Source organism: Colossoma macropomum, unplaced genomic scaffold (assembly GCF_904425465.1).
Source record: "Colossoma macropomum unplaced genomic scaffold, Colossoma_macropomum, whole genome shotgun sequence".
Lineage (NCBI taxonomy): Eukaryota > Metazoa > Chordata > Actinopteri > Characiformes > Serrasalmidae > Colossoma > Colossoma macropomum.
The window spans coordinates 25,067,403-25,084,650 of NW_023494792.1; the positions used below are offsets into that span (position 1 = coordinate 25,067,403).

Consider the following 17,248-nt stretch of genomic DNA (forward strand, 5'->3'; position numbering starts at 1 on the left):
AATTCCCCTTTAAGAACACTAGCACCAGTATCATATCATCTTTGGGTTGTATGGAAACCTGAATTATAATATATTAGAATATTATACGTAATATTATAATTATAATAGGTTATTTTGACCCAATAGTTCAGTAGCGAAGCACCATAGGGGCAAAAATCAAATGTATGTAATTTCCCCCATTACCCCATATGTAGTCGATCAGGCAAGATGTGTTAGTTATCCAAAGAGTCCTTGAAAAATTGACAAAACTCAGGTCTCAAGCTGGCTTCTACTACCGCTTTATATAGGTTATACAGAAAACAGGACATCACACAGTGTCAGAAACCACATAAACAAATCTATTAGAAGGCAAATTAGATTTATTTCTTAGATCTAATTTTTAGTGACCAAATCGGATTTGTAAAGTCAGATTATAATTGCATTTCCACATGGTTGCCACAGTAACAACTCATGTGTGAGTACACTGAGTAGAGATGGGCTGGCCAAAATTAGCTAATGGGTTGCGTTTACAAGCTTACATATTGATAACAGACTGATAAATAGAGAATAAATAGACAATAGAGCTGGATGACCTAATCAGCAAATAATGTTAGCTAACAACCTCTATTAGTAATACTCAAACACAAGTTCAAATCTTTACTAAAGCAGACACGTTACCTATCGTAAATGTCTGTAAAAGCATCAATGTGTTTAAGCTAGAATATACAAATGTGTGAATTTTTGGCAAACCAAAATAAAACAAAAACACAAAAACATTCTTACTGGCATGGTCTGATTTGAATCAGGTTTGAAACCACATACAAATGTGGCTTAAATCCGACTGGAAAAAAGTTGGAATTTCATGTGGTTTCTGCCGTTCAGACTGCAGAAAATCTGTCCTGCTTATATATGCCAAAAAAGCAGATCTGAGCTGTCCGTTTGAACAAAGCCTTAGAGGATTACTTAACAACTTTGCATGGTTTGGCAAGTGTGTGATGTTTTATTCCTGCAGTTTGAGCAATGCTATTTGGTGGTCATTAGTTTCCATTATTTCTTAGCTACGTTAGCCTTGTAGCTCTAGTGCAAAACTAAAGAAACTTAAAGACAGTAATGTCTTGGCTGATCAACTAAATTTGAGGAAAATTGTGTAAAATTGATTTTGCGTCGAACAATTCCTTGATGCGAGTCTTTTTCTGTTGGGATTCTGGTTTGAATGCCAGCAATGCCAAGTGCCTTCTTTGGCTGAGGGCTTTTGAGAACTCCAATTGCCAGCGTTCTTGGGGAAGGATGACAGAATCTCTCTCTTTCCTGACGCCAAGCACTTCACCTGTCATATGGTGTATCCGTGTGCTAATGTGTTTAGAGTCAAACGCATGTTATTTGACTGAGCCCTGGCCAGTATCTAAAATGCAGTGGCAGCAGACTTCATATGGCTCAGAAAAGGTACCTGGCAGGGCAGATTCCCACCGGGAACGAGCTGTGAGAAAAATGGCCAGAAGACAAACAAAACTCTGCTTAAATAAATAAAAAGCTATACTGGCCATCTGATGTGCATTGCACTGCCCTGTCCCTGCTGTTAGGTAGAGGTTTACTGCAGAACCCTCTGCTGCCTTTGGGACATTGGAGAAAAGCTACACGATCCAGACAGTCTCACAGGAAAAGCACCTTCAGTCCCCAGAGTCAGAACCATGAACTCCATCGCAATGAAGTGCATGACCAGCACTGAATGTACAACGAGATCATCTCGGATAGAAATGGAGAGGGGAGGGGGTTTCTTTCCTGCCTTTTGCGAAAAGGGAAGACATACAGTGTGTAAAGGATTACAAGGCGAGTTCTGGGCCTCCTCATACTGTAGATGTAATTAATGTGAAAGTAAAGGAACAGTCTAGCACTTTTTTTTTACAGAGAAGAGAATTAAATAGAAGTGGAGGCGTCCCTAAGGACAGCGGCAGAGCTGATACTGAAGAGAGAAAGGAAAAAAAGAGAGAGAAGGAGAGAGATTTGGTTGAGTATATGTGCCGCAGCTTTGCATTTTCTAATAGTTGCATGTTGTCATTATACATAACTTTAGGGTTTCAGTGCCAGTTATTTTATTAGTGGGATATAAAGACAGGTACTGTATTCCGCTGTATCTATCAGCAGGGGAAGAAAATGACAGCCATGCTGCTTTTATTAGTCCCACCATTATCGTGCAGACATGTTTTTCTGATTGTTGTGGGCTAAAATGCTTGATTGTGCAGCTGCAATATTTGCAGCGTTCCTGTTTTCTCCACAAGGGAGAAACAAATTGGACAATAGCAGAGTTGCTGCACAATTTTAAAGACCTCATCGTAGCAAAAATAAAACCATTTGAACTGCACAATAGTGTACACAAACTCAAATACTGCTTGTACTCTAACTATTTTATTCAAACAAATTGGTTGTAAAAGCATGAACATGCTTCAAGATTGCATGATCCTTACACAGCCTTCTCATTCTGTTTGACTTGATCAGTTTTGCCATTTTTTAGCCCTTCATCAGTGGTCAGTGTGTGTTCTACATGTTTGAAGAAAACAGACTAGAACAGCCGCACACTCATGTTTTATGTGTCGGGTTTAGACAAAAGACTAATTCAATGGTAATTCAAACAGCAGAAACACTGGCACTGAAGATATTACAAGTTTTCATTTTAAACCTTAAAGTAGCTTCAAACTGACACTTAAACTGCTTGATTACCTTCTATAAATGTGCCTAACTTGTGCAGTTTGTGGAATAATGTATGTTTATGGCATCTCTGCAACAGCAGAGTAAACAGCAAGCAAAAAAGAAACAACAATTCTGAACCAGATCAGGCTTATTACAGCTAATACCTTGTCCATTAAAACATGTCTGGACGTCCCTCCATTTCAAACCTCTAATAGTACAAAATAAGACATTTTCAGACATGACCGTAAATTCTATATCTATTTTAAGACTTTATGAGACCGTTCAAGGATCTGTAGGAGCCTTGAATTAAGTGTACCACAATAGAGAATAAAAACATACAGACTAGAAAATATAATAACATTGTTAAGCGTTTATTAATGTTTTATATTAAAATTGTGTAATGAAAGTAGAAAACAAGTAATATATTTCTACAGATAAATAGTCATAGAACATGAGTAGAAGAAGTACAATAAAGCACTCTTAAACTTATTTTGGTAGAACATCCAGGTTCACTGTGTGACTCCAAGAACAGCATGATATTTTCTTACATTAAAAAACTGGGATTATTTTGGTCTGCACAGTACACAGCATGTTGCACAGTGTGCATGCTTACATTAGCTGTGAAATCAGGTACATGATTTACATTTAATATGTAAATAATGCAGGGATGGAACACTGTTGTCGGTCCTTACATATATTGCGAGGATTGGCTGAATTTGCATAAACTTGTGACTGCAAGTTCCTGGTGGGATGGTATGCAGCATGTAGTGTATGGTATGTGTGTGTGTGTGTGTGTGTGTGTGTGTGATACTGACCCTCAGAGAAATAGCTCGTGGAGGTTTCTGTGGAGGGTCTTCGTGTAGCCGGTCTCCGAGTGACGCGAGAATTCTTTTTCTGTGCCCAATCAAATTGATCTTAAGGACCTGAGGACAGAGAGAAAGGGAGGCAAACAGGTTATAAGAGGAAAGAGGTAGATCAGAAAACGCTAGAAGAGAAAGACGACGGGAAAGAACAGTCTGTACTTTATTGGTGCACAGACCTACAAACTGACATATTGTAGAATATTCCAAGAAAACCCTTACATTAAACGGCACCATGTCAGCAATCACTCAGGATGTGTCTTAAAAGGGAATTCCATTGAATTTTCTGCATAATTCACTGGTTGAGTCATTCAGAGTCTGATGTGAAATGGTTCATTGTAGAGAAACTCTGATGTCTTTACAGTTGTGGTGATAGGAACCAGGGGTCACGATGTCTACAACACAAAAATAGCCATTTTATTTACTATCCAAAACCACCAGCGAACCTACACATTTTTTTTGGAGACATTTTTGGCTTACAAAATCTGCATGTACCTCTCCGCCATGAATGGATTTAAAAATGTTTTAGGTCAACAATATATCGCAAAACTAACTATTCATAACTATTTTATGTAATAATTTTCTGCAAAGGCGCTTTTATAGACAAGAAACTTTTCAGACGTCTGGTTCCTATCACCATCACTCATTTCTTGGGAAAGAACTACTCTGAATGACTTTGTTTACATCATAACCGTTTAATGCAGAAATTTTGAAAAGTTGGTGGAATACCCCCTTAAAGTCAGATCACATTGACTAAACATTCTATGACAAACAAAAACATTCTAATGTTTGCACTTGTCTTTAGAAAAAAAAAGACGAGTCAAATGACCCAGAGTGAACGAGGGCATAACGTTCTAAACTCTCGCAGCATTCAAACTCAGGTATGAAACACTAAGCAAATGTTTGTGTTTGTTTGGTCAGTGTGGTCCAGCATTCACACACTGGCCATCAGGAGAATGCCATAGCTCCAGTTCAGTCTCCCATCCCAACCAAATAAGCATGCTGCATTTTTATACAGCACAGCATCAATTCAAAGGGGGTGGTAAAGAGGAAGCACAGTATGCTGGAAATGACAAACTGAGCTAAATACAGCAGCAATTATATTGTACATTACCATAAAAAACAGCATTTCCCGTATTTTTCTCTCTCTTTGCTGGAAGCCAAGCGTCTATGTAATCGTTGGTGAACTTTTCAGAGGGACGGACTCTCAGCAGTGTTCTCATTAACCCAGTTTAAAAGCCCAGCCAAAGCACAGGCACAAGCAGCCCACATTCAGCCTCAGCCCGGCCTGTATGTCCAAGACACAGGCCTGTCCATGGGGAGTTTTGGCTTGGGCAGTTATATTCTCAGGACAATATACTGGAGAACATACATATAGATGTGTCCTAGCTTTCCTGCATACCCATATCATTTCTGACACCAGCAAGAACCCCCTTCTTCTATCCTGCAATCAAACAGTGAACTATAGTAAAATGCCTGCACGTTCAAGCATGCATGTTTGCTAGGGTTAAATCCATAACTCAGGTTGCTAGCGACCCGTGACCTCATTTCACCTCTCTAACCTGTCCATTCTCAGATAAATGACAAATAAAAAATCTAAATCTAACCCTAACCCTAACATTTTGGAAAAAAAAAAAGTGAAACATAAAATGTGCCTTCAGTTTTGCACAGGCCACATTGATTTATTATTTAATAAAATCTGCAGAGCAGTGTTTCCCAATCCGGTCCTCAGGGCCTCAGATGGTCAATATTATTGCTCCTCCTTAACTCGCACATAGGGATGAAGGAAAAATTGGACTGTCTGCCTGAGGACTGAGTTGGGAAACACTGTTGTAGAAGATGTGTAAACTTACGTTTACTTAGAAAATAAACAAAACATAAAATTTTAAGAGGGGAGCCCAAACATTTGCAGATGACTGTATATGATTTCATTGATTTATTGTTTTGTTATGTCAGTAAAATGTTTTGTTTTAGCTTTACACTATCATGGCAGTTTGTAGACCAAATTGTGTTAGATTTAGGTATTCTTGTAACAATGGCCCAAGTTATACTGAATGCAAATGTTTAGGTGCCTATATATATATATATATATATATATATATATCATCACTAGTACAGCTGTACCATCTGTTTGAGTTAGGGGCAGGAGTGACCAACAGTCATGGTCATACATTTCCAAGCCACTGTACAGGGCCTTCCTGAATCCAGTGCTCAATAAGGATACACAGTAAAGAACACAAACCAAGAAATACAATCCGAGTGTGGTTGTTTGTGCCTAAATCCTGAGGAACTAATTTCCACAAAGGCAGGGAACAATGCTACAATACTAAAGTTATACAGAACTAATCGACTCCTGTGAACCGTATCACAAAAGTCATGATTTGAATTAGAGACAGATTAATACGATTACATTAGTGTTTATCTGAAGTGCCCGCGAGGCATGAGTGTGTTTATTTTCAGCATTTTAGCGAGCTACATCTTTAGAGACTGCACAAAATGCAGCTACTTCATTTATTTATATGACCTTTACCTAACCAGACTAGCCAATTAAGAGCCGATTCATAATCACTACAGCAGCCAGGCAGGCTTGGCTGGCCTTCCATCCAGATGGAGGCACCGACTTCCTCTTCCTCTGCGCTATGTTTTTTTTTTTTTCAGAGTAATTGCAGCAGTTTTAGAGTTCAGTTGATACTTTAATCCCATTAGATTAGAGAGAGTGAAGAGGAACAGGGCTGATTAGAGGATTAGCCTCAGCGGACAGGGAGAGTGACCGTAATCGGCGCCTCTCCGGACAAACACGCCCACGTTGGAGCGACGCTGACATGAGGATAAGAGCAGCCATGAGGAAAACGTACAGGACCAGGACATACACACTTACTTCTATTTAAAAATACATTTCCCTGTACTCAAAATCATTACAGTTGGGGGAAAAAACCTGTGTCCTGATTTTTTTTTTCAGAAATGAACTGATTTTGATAATGCCAGCTGCCTTTTATAATATGTGAGCATTTCATGATAAACAGACCAATAGGAACAGTCAACAAAAATCTGGAAAAAATGTTGCTTTATTGTCCAGACAGTGATGATACGTAATCAGTCAAGATGTCTTTGGTGTCTGAAGTTGGTGTCTGAACTCACTACTGTTATCTATAAAAATGGGCAACGCGTAGACAGAATTCAGGCTTCAAAATGACTACTACAACTACTATGAGCATTGGCTAGTACTACTGTGTGCAGTACTACTGTGTGCAGTACTACTGTACATTCTTTTGTCCACTGTATAGATAACATTATATTGTTTAGTATCTGAAATCACACAAGCAAGTCTACTGCTAATATGTTTAACTTCATGTGGTTTGAAGCAAGTGTGAGATGAATTGGGCATGCAGTTTGCACAACATTAATTTGCGAGCTATAAGCTTCCATTGCTTATTAGCCACATCAGCCACTTAGCTCCAATGCAAAACTAAAGAAGCAAATTTCGGATACTAAACACGTATTGGCCACATCTCTCTATCCGGGCTAGTAACAATGACTTTTACAATTAGTTAATCTTTCATCTTTTTTTCAATGAATCATTTAATCTAATGATTATGTTTCTGCTACAGTGAATAATCATTTATATAAGAAATGTATTTTTTGTACAGTTTTTGTATAGTTAAAAATGAATATTTTAATTGGTTATTAAAATGCCCAAATGGTTAATAAAATAAGTTTCTATTTAAAACCCTTATATTATTTTTTAGTTTATCATTTACTCTATTTTTTTATCTTTTTATCTATTGTCATTTCTGTCATCATTTAACTATTTTCCTTTTCTGTTTATATGATTATATGTTTATATGTTTATATGATTCTGCCTAGTTGACAGTATATCACTGGGACAAAACTTTATATCTCCACTTTTGTCTTTTATTCTATTACATAATTTGAAAGTTCAAGCTGCCTTTTAGACTGTGTGAAAAGTTCATGATGAATGGACTAGTAGAAATGATCCAAAAAGTCTTGGAAATCAGTCTTTTTACTTTAACATCCACTGAAAATTAGAAGAGTTTTCCTTTTCCTGCAGTTACCATTTTTGAGATTTTGTTCTGACAGCAAAGATGCTCATCACTGGCTAAAGGGTTTTGCACTAAACACTATGGCTGATATGAATCACTGGCAAGCTCAAGATTTTATGATTGTATATTTTACAAATTTTAAGTATTAACACACATGACGTCATCGTCCCGACAGCATCCTAAAACAGACTGAACATCATCCAGTGCTCCTACACAATAAAAAATCTATGTCATCAATTTTTTTTATAATCGATGTAGTTGACTTTCTCTAATCACTGGAGTCCTACTTAGCTGAATTTCTTCGATTTCTTAAATTAAACAGGTCTAATAGCTGCAGCCCTAGTTGAATTTCTTTTTATTTTTCGACAATTTATTACTTTAAACGAATGTCTGCGTGTGGCTATCTGAATGTGTCAAGATAATTAACGTCTAAAGAGTGAAAGCATACATAACAGCATTACATAAAGAAAACTTGTGGTCTTCAAAGGGTCAGCTGAGGTCAAACCATTACCCCACAGACATATCACCCCACATGATCTCATGCCTGGAGCCCAAGAAGACAAAAGCAGTGGAGCACAGAGTGAGCAACAGCACAGATGATAAGTTCTCTGCTAATTGAGGCCTCAGAGGCTGAGAGGCCTGGCTGATCACACACAGGCGGATGGGATCGACATGAAAGCAGCCTTGTTTCTGCTCACTGCACCATTGGAGCATTGGATTTTTAATGACCTCGCAAACACAAAGTCCTTCTCTCTTTCTCCCGTTGCTTCTCTTGTCTCTTTATCTCTGTCCCACGCTCCATTGCTCCATGACCCAAACAACATCCTACCGTGACCCAAACTCCACCCCCACCTCCTCGATATTTCGCATTTCAGTCCTGTTCTCCCATCATTCACCCAACCCCCACCCCAACATCCTCTCTGGGTTATTCAAGAGGAGGAAGAAGCATGAGCGCTCTGATTGGGTAATGAGCCGGGAGGCTTAGATATGATTGGTCGAATGACCCACGAGCAAAGGGAGGAAGCTGAAGGCGTTTGTGTTTCTTCTGGTTGACAACACATGGCCATGTCTGTCTCAATCGTCAGCCAACTCTTCATCTTCGGGCCATGGTCAGAGACACTTACATCACACAAACCCATTTCCATCACACACACACACACACAGTGGGGTCCCAATTCCAAGACCACTTTCAAAATCTAGGATAAACAAAGAAACGTTATCACAAGTAAAACGAAGAGGAAATATTCAATATTCTGCACTATTTCTAGGTCACTAGCAAAAGGTCATGTTCAAACAACTCTCAGGAGGACTTCATCTACTGATCAGAGGCCTTTGCACAAACCTATAGAGAGTGTGTCTCGAGAGCATGCTGTCATTACAGCAAAATAGGACACGCCAAATGATAAAAATTCTGATATTCATAAAAACATTTAAAGGTTCTGCTTTTCACTCAATTTATTATGCTGATAACTTTTGGAACGACAAAATTTTGTATTAAATTAGAAAGTAACGCAAACAAGAAGCACTTTCACCAGTGGTCTCATACATTTGGACCCCACTGTAAATCAAGCATGATTTCAGTTTTTTTCTCTGCTATTTATATTGTACACACTGATCAATAAGCTGTGTGTGTATTGATTTTGTGAGTTGTCCTTATAATAGGTCTGAGCAATAGGGCCATGTAATCGGATATTGGTGATGACTGAAAAGCCGAAAATGAAAGGCCAAAATCATTTTGTTGATTGCTAAATATTATTAATTGTACATTAAATCTGTTATTATTAACCCTTAATCTTTTAAAGCTGAGACAAAAGAATGAATATTTCTGCCATTTGTTCTACTCTTTTCTCCTAATCCTTTTCACAGCAGCCATAAAATACAATTTCCGCCTGTTGTGGAGGTCCAGAATATACAGAATATATTTTGATGGAAATGTGTTTAATTTACAAAACTGAAAGCAAAGTAGATTTTCATCTTTGTAGGTGAACAAGTAAGTCAAAATGTATAAAAGTGTGTTTATTGTGTTGAATTTTTTTTAATTGTGGCAGTTATAAATGATTGATATGAAGAAAGCTGCAGTTCTGCTGTTTTGTCTCTGCATAGCTGTATATGTGGAGATGTGAACTGTTTTCACTCTCTTTTTATCCCTCATTGCTCACTAGCAGCTCAACACAGTCACATTTCACACAGAGAGCCAACAGTGTCCTGATCAATTTGATCATTATTAATTCAAAATACCTGAGTCAATACTTGAGCCACTAGGAGGCTGCAGAACGCGGTTAATTATGCAATTTCTGAATGATGTTTTTGCATTTATTTGATAAAGCATGTCATCTAACAAAGCCAAAACTTCTATTCAGTTGGTGTCACTACCTTTTTGAACAAGAAAACACATGAATAGGAATAGAAGTCACACATCAGTCATGTTTTCTTGTTACTCTGAATAAACAAAACAATTACAAGCTCTTACTGACCCAAACTAGTCTTACCAATCCAAACTGTGCTTTTAGCAGTGTGAAGTTAATTTATTAACATCATTTTTGACACTTTTGTGTGTGTTATGTGAGGAGAAGCAACAGCTATGAGCCCACACCAGCAGGAGCTCATGAATGCACTTGTGTAGAGTCAAAACTTTCAAATGAGAAGTGATTTATGAGTCATTTATTACCAAAAGGTGTTGAGTTACTCAGTATTATTTATGTGATTTCATTAAAGATTTTCAGTTTCAGTTTAGTGAATGCTAAAAAATGGAAAATCTAAAGAAAGTATAGAAAGTAGGTTTAAACTGCATGTTTGAGGGGGGCTAGTGTGTGTGTGTGCAGGGGTTGATAATTGATTTTTTTTGCAGGAAATACTGTGCTAATTATTTTTTATATAAGCCCAACTTCAAACATATTTGGCAAAACTGTCAAAGGCAGCACATTTTCTCAATATCAGCTATGCATTTATCATGTCCCAGTGCATAACAGCCCTGCAAAAGCCCTTGACTGCAAGATCTATGTAATGTGAAATCAATACTCTCATCACTGCAGGTGACATATGACTGACTTTATGTGCCAAGTAACTCATAGAGAGTGTAATGAGGTCTGTGTTTGTGTGCTTTCTCCATGTGAGAGCGCTTCAGTACAGCTCGTGAATCAATTCATTGCCATTATTCATATTTCAGGCCACTGCCGTGCATCTCCCAGAGTGTAACTCTATCCACACCAGCACACGGTGAGAGGAGGAGAGGCTGTGGGTCCCGTATGAAGTACAATAGTGGTTGTGACCGGTCACAACTGCTGCCCTCCACTCTCCATCACCGTTATCAGTTAGTGTCCAAAAGGCTGCCTGTACCTTCGTGACTAAACCGCATTCATCTCCAAATCCATTTATAACCAGCGCCTCCCGACCAGGGGACAACTGGAGAGGAACCAGAGTCAGGCGGTTACCTAGCAACTACAGAGGCAGAGCTAGGGCTATGCGTAAAAATCCGCAGGCCTCCAGGCACAGTAAAGCAATATATACTGTACAACAGAGCACCAACGGCACGAGGGCTGACTAGTAGCGCAGACGTAACGGACCAATGAGAAAATGTGTTTCATTTAATCACTGGCCAATAGCAGTAAGGAAACGCAGAGGATGAAATCGTGTGCAGTGTGTGGGAGAGATCAGAGACGGAGAGAGGAAAGCAAGCAGAGAAAACAAGACACACATAAAGGCAGGAGAAGCCAGCAATCTGCTCAGCATTCACACATACATACACGCACACACAAGCAAGTGAACTCACACAAATACACACACTCATCCTCACACCTCCCCACCAACTCATACACACATGCTAAAGTGGGAATATTACTGGGGTAGGCGACGCTCAAAATCTGTCGCTTCTCAGTAAAGCTGAATAACTGCAGAGGACTCTGCAGCACAGACATTTGGCCTTTTTCAGTTTTTCCAAATGCTTTCAAACAGTGAATGCACACTAAAACAGACAAAACCCCCAAAGCTACAGTACTGTGCAAACATCCATCCTTCATTTACTTCATTCCAGTCAAAAAGTTCATTAAGTACAAGATATTGATTTTTCATCATCAAGAAAACAAACAGTGAACATATATTTAACAAAATTACACAGAAGCCTCAACAATTAAAAATAACATTTTTACGTATTTAGTGTGACCCCTCTTTGCCTTTATTACAACTTTCTTTTTGGGAGGCTTGATTTCAGTTTGTCAAAGGAATCTGCAGTGATATTTTTCCACACCTGCAAAGTTCAGTCTTGGAAGTTGGTTGTATTTTCTGCTTCTCACGCTCGAAGAAATCCCAAACACATTCAGTGATGTTGAGGTCTGGACTCTGGGATGGTCTGAGAACACCAGCAGCTTCTTTGTTTTATTTCAATTTTTTCTTCTTTTTATGTCTGTCTTTTTTTCTCAGGCTTCTTGACAGCGACACATCCTTTCACAGTGTTGAGCTGCTCTTCTCACAGCAGAAGGATGGACAAAAATACCTGAGGATTTTTTCAGTGGAGTGGAGCTTGATTTTCTTTTCTCTTAACTTTTTGAACTCCAGTTTTGACAACTCTTGTTTTTTCATTTATTTTTTGTTGACGTCCTCTTCCTTATACAAGTGGGTTATCTTATATCCAATCTCCTCAGAAATATCTTATGAAAAACGAATAACTTGCACTTGTACTGGCTGTTTCAACTAAATAAACGAAGGGTGGTCTTTGATTTTTGCACAGTACTGTATATGTCCAAACCTCTGCATCATGAACACCAAAAACTAAAACCTACATATATCTGCTGTTGGAACAAAACCTTGTATCTCCATTTTTGATGTTTTTCAGTTTTTTTTTTTACATAATTTGAAAATGCCTGTCGTCCTTTATATTGTATATAAATTTCATGATGAACCGACCAAAAGAAATGGCCCAAAATTACTTGGTAAAAAGTCTGGTTCCATTGACTTACATTAAAAATAAAGGATGTTTTTTCCTTCTTCTGTAAAGTTACCAATGTGGAGATGCAAGGTTTTGTTCCGAAAGCAGCGATATATACACTCAAGTTGCATCTATCCTGCATTTTTGTAATCGTTGTGAGAACAACCCAACAAGAAGAAAAATAAATGAGAAACAAACTGGCTCTTAAAAGGAAAAACTAAAAGGCTAAAACTCACATTCTATTGTACCCTGTTACTTATATTCTAGTAAGGAACAGACTGCTTATGGGGCAAATGTTAAATCCCCTTTGATGTGGCAGAATGTGAGTCTGTAACACTGGTTACTCTGACAGCGTGTGTGGATGCTGCGTTCTGGCCTCTCGTACAGCTGTGTACACTGCTGAGAGAGCGCCATAAGGACACACAGCATGCAGATTAGCTGTGGGACACTCATTCAGCCTAGTGTCATTCTGCCCAGTGTCCAGACCACACCAGCAGAGCTGCACTGGACCGAGGCCTGTACGGTTACCTTCATTACATCAATCATATTTCACATTATTACATTAAACCGACTGGCACAGAAGCTTAGCCAGCTAAATATACCCTTGATCTCAACTATGAGGGGTTTCCATGCCTACCATTTGGAATAGTTTCAACCAGAACTCCAGAGGGCGCTCTGAATGCTAGGAAAACACAGCCTTGCACTGAATAACGTTTTCTGGTGGCACTCACAAACAGCCAGGGTAGGTGCTGGTGCAGTCAGGGCAAAGATATTGATTATTGCTTTCATATGAAATGACAGCAACTCCAGTAACATCCGGAGATTAATTTTTTCATTCTGCTAAAAAGATATAGAACATATTGGTGATATGGCAGTTTTCGACAGCAACAACATGCACCCATGGCTTGAATGAGGTGCTAACAGATTTCTAAGCAGTATGATTTAAAGTGACTGTGTCAGATGGAAATCAGGGGGAGTTGTGATGTGATTGGTTAACACAGTGATGTAGCACCATTGTTTTGTTTCAGATGAGGAAGGATTGAGGTGTCAGACATAATAGGATAAAGTGCAATCCCCACATTCCCCTTGCTGTCATTAGCTTGGCTTATGAAATCCATTAAACCAAGAAGCAACATCCACCTTAATCACACCTACTAAACCTGCTAGGACATGCAAGAAGAACTGTTCAGGTTCTGAGGGAAGTCTCAAACTAATCACCAGCACACATTCCTCAAGCAAATATGTTGGCTGTTCACTTTAGAGAGTTCAAAAAGTGCAATGTGCCCACTGGTAACAACAAAAGAGTGCATATCAAACAGAAATGTAGGCCAGTGTGGAATGAGTTGAACACTCATTTATCACTTGAGACAAGTATTGTGTCTGGACCACCGCCGCCTAGTTATGAGGACCATGAATGTATATTTGCCTGATTGATCTGTGTCTAAAATTTAGATACACAAACAGTTGGATTGGTGTTGTAAATGATTCTAACTGTGTTGTGTCTCCTGCAGATTGAGCAACAGCTGGTGTTTTTGTAGGGGAATGAGAGTGCAGTCCTGCTGCAGTCTGTCTGTGACACTGGGGGCTTTTGAGTAATGCAGACTTTGTGCATAGTCTGTGATCCACACATCGCATGCACAAAGTATTTCTGGGAATAGCATTTGCATTTGTAATTAAGCTTAGTGAAGGTGCTCAAATCATAGTGAAAGCAGTATTACTCAGATGAACTAACCACTAAATCAAACTACACCATACACAGTCAGTCTTCAACAAACCAATCAGCATGCAGCAGGCAGAAGATTAATGCTTCATTAAGTCGCATGGCCAGGAAGCAAACGTTTTTCAATGAAATTAACCTGCAGTGAGTTTAGAGTCAAATAACATGCTCTGCCAATCTTAACCAACAATAAACCAATCAACCACATCCTGTAGAACTTGTATACACTGTAGCACTCAGTAAGCACAAAAGTTGCCAATTTTGAGCAATCAATCAACTTGTTTTCTCAAATCCCAATCAGATTTAGGTGACTGCACTGCAAGTCACTGGACTATGAGACACAGAAGATTAGGTGGAATATTTATCCTGATTGGTGATCACAAATCACAAAGGCAATATGTTCAATCAGAGAAATACATTTTGCTCTACATGTAAACCCACAAGAAAGAAGAATCAAAAAGAGATCTCCTGAAAATCTGTTTCTCATACACAACAGTGAGATCAGATGGAACGACAAAGGAGACTTTTGCAAGTGTCTCCTGGGTCTTAGATGTTTCTCCTGAGCAAAAGAGCTCAGTAATCTCACGTCTCCTCTTGGGTTTTAGTCGAGATTGCAATAAAGCCACACGCTGTGCTCAGATTTGCCAAAAAAATCATCTTTATCTGCTACTGAGCTCTCATCACTCCCTTATCTCTCCTGTATCTCATGCATCTGTTTTTTTTAAGGAGAATCACCTGAGCCATCAAAGAGCAACATCTGAGCAATACAATTTTCCTGTGGTTAAAAAACTTCTCTAATAAAATCAACTTCAGGTTACACTAATAACTGCATAATAGTAAACTTCCAATTCCACCAGACTGAGTGGTAGAGTTTAGAGTCCACTGCAGACAGCTTATCTCAGCTGAATGCGAGCGGCATAGTGATGAGATTACTACAGTGCCGGTCCAACACTTCAGCATTACAACAGCGCAATGCACTTCTATTAAAGCATAACTTCAGCTCTATTCTCTTCTGCATAATTCAGTCTAATGGGAGCGGTTTACTGCTCGCCACGCTGAACTCTGACACCTGCAGATCACGAGGACTGTGAGAACTCAGCGGTGGGGTACATGAGGACAGATGCACACGCATATACACATGTGCACTACGAGAGTGGGAGAGAGAGGGAGAGGCAGAGAGTCTAGTGCAGCCCAGATTAGATCTAGGAGAGGAAAATAAAAGCAGGTACTGCAGCGATCTGAGAACAAAAGGTTTCACAGCGCATTGATCCAAAACACTCGGCCGTAGCGAACTCTCCTTTATTCCCTCATCCCCCTCCCTGTGGCTGTCAGCCGCACTGTTTCATCTGCTCCTATGTGTGCGTCTGAGTGAGACGTGAGCCCTTACCTGGATTCTTTGCGGTTGTAGATGTGCAAAAACTGATAGAGTGATATCCTGGGTTCTTCAAGAAGATGCTTCACTACACCACCAAGCAGCTCTTTAGACAGAACGTTACACCGTCTACCACCTACAGTCTCCCTCTCTCCCTCTCTCTCTCTCTATCTCTCTCTCCCGTTCTTCTTTCAGTTAAATGGCTGTAATGTTTCTTCTGAACACACAAGACGAAAAGAATTCAGCTCCTTCCTCACGAAATCCAGGCCCCTGCTCTACCTCTTTCCCTCTCTCTCTCTCTCTCCTCTTTCTCCAGTCTCCTCACGCTACTAGATGTTCTCCAGCGCTGCGCTCTTCCTTCAGCTTCAGCCCTCTCTGTCTCAACACGTCTCTCTCTCTCTCGCTCTCTCTCCTCTCTCTCTCACTATCACTCTCTCTTTCTATCCCATTTGCTCTCGCTCCCTTGCTCTTGGTCCGGCGCTCCTCGTCCTCCCTCTGCCTGGTTACTATGGATACTCTGCTCCCATCCAGAGAGGAGCTGGTCTGCTTCTGCAGATCAGCGTCTCCGCAGCCATGCGCCTTAATGCTGTAAAACCTCTCGCTCCCTCTCTCTCTCTCTCTCTGTGTGACTCTGTCAGAGCTGCTGTTTAACCCTCCCACTGCTGGTGCTCGGCTTCAGCCCGGTGCAGTAAGAGATGAGAGCGCTCTACATATCCAGAAGCAGCACTTCAATGCATATACGTCAGTCAAGTTCTATAGCACGAGTAGTGATAATGCTGAGGTGATAATGAAACATGCTTCAGCGTGCAATAGTTGATTAATACCCAGATTCCTTCTCTCCTTCTCCTCCATGTTTATCTTTGTCTTTGTTTCAATGCTCTTTATCTTTCTCCTTTTCTCATGTCTCTCCTATCAAGCTTGTGAGATTCCTCAATATCCAGGGCTGCAAGGGCGGAGGAGTTTAAAAACCACAGAGGGAAAAATGCATGAACAACAAGAACAGGCGTGATTGTGCATGACAGGAATACTTTGCATGCTTTGTTTGCTGTGAATGTGTGTGTGTGTTTGAGGCCACATGTGTGTGTGTGTGAGAGAGCAAGAGAAATAGAGTGATAAAGAGAGTGAGAGACATAGAAAGAGAGAAAGGTATTGTTCTAGTGATCCAATGATGCTTTGGCAAAACTAACTATTGTCATACTAGTAAAACTTACTAGACTGAACTGAATTGAACTGAGAGCCAGAGTGAGACAGACAAAGTGAGAAAAAAAGAGAAAGAGAGAAAGTGAGGGAACAAGAGAGAGAGAAGAAAAGAGAGAGGTAGAGAAAAACAGGAGAGATATAGATACAGAGGATTTTATATATATATATATATATATATATATATATATATAGAGAGAGAGAGAGAGAGAGAGAAATAGAGATAGATAGATAGATAGATAGATAGATAGATAGATAAAGAGACAATGAGAGAGAGAGGTATTTGAACGTGTCAGCATGAAGAGTATATTTGCAGCAGCTTATATAAACTCCACGTCTACGTCACCATCACTGCATCTCTGTGTCTTGAGTGCCTCTGTGTTCAGAACAATCTTATCTCTCAACCTGACCATTACACCAGACTCCAAACATGCTAGCAGGATACGTTAGTGTAAC

At 39.6% G+C, this 17,248-nt stretch overlaps 1 protein-coding gene across 4 annotated transcripts in view; it reads right to left on the bottom strand.

Annotated features, from left to right (window-relative positions):
- The window catches only part of anks1b (ankyrin repeat and sterile alpha motif domain containing 1B), a 257,933-nt gene that overhangs the window by 19,807 nt on the left and 220,878 nt on the right, over nucleotides 1-17,248 (bottom strand). For all 4 annotated transcript variants that reach the window (XM_036576704.1, XM_036576703.1, XM_036576706.1 and 1 more), the window contains one exon: nucleotides 3,480-3,587. In XM_036576704.1, coding sequence (XP_036432597.1) covers nucleotides 3,480-3,587 — 108 coding nt within the window. The remainder of the gene's footprint in view (nucleotides 1-3,479; nucleotides 3,588-17,248) is intronic.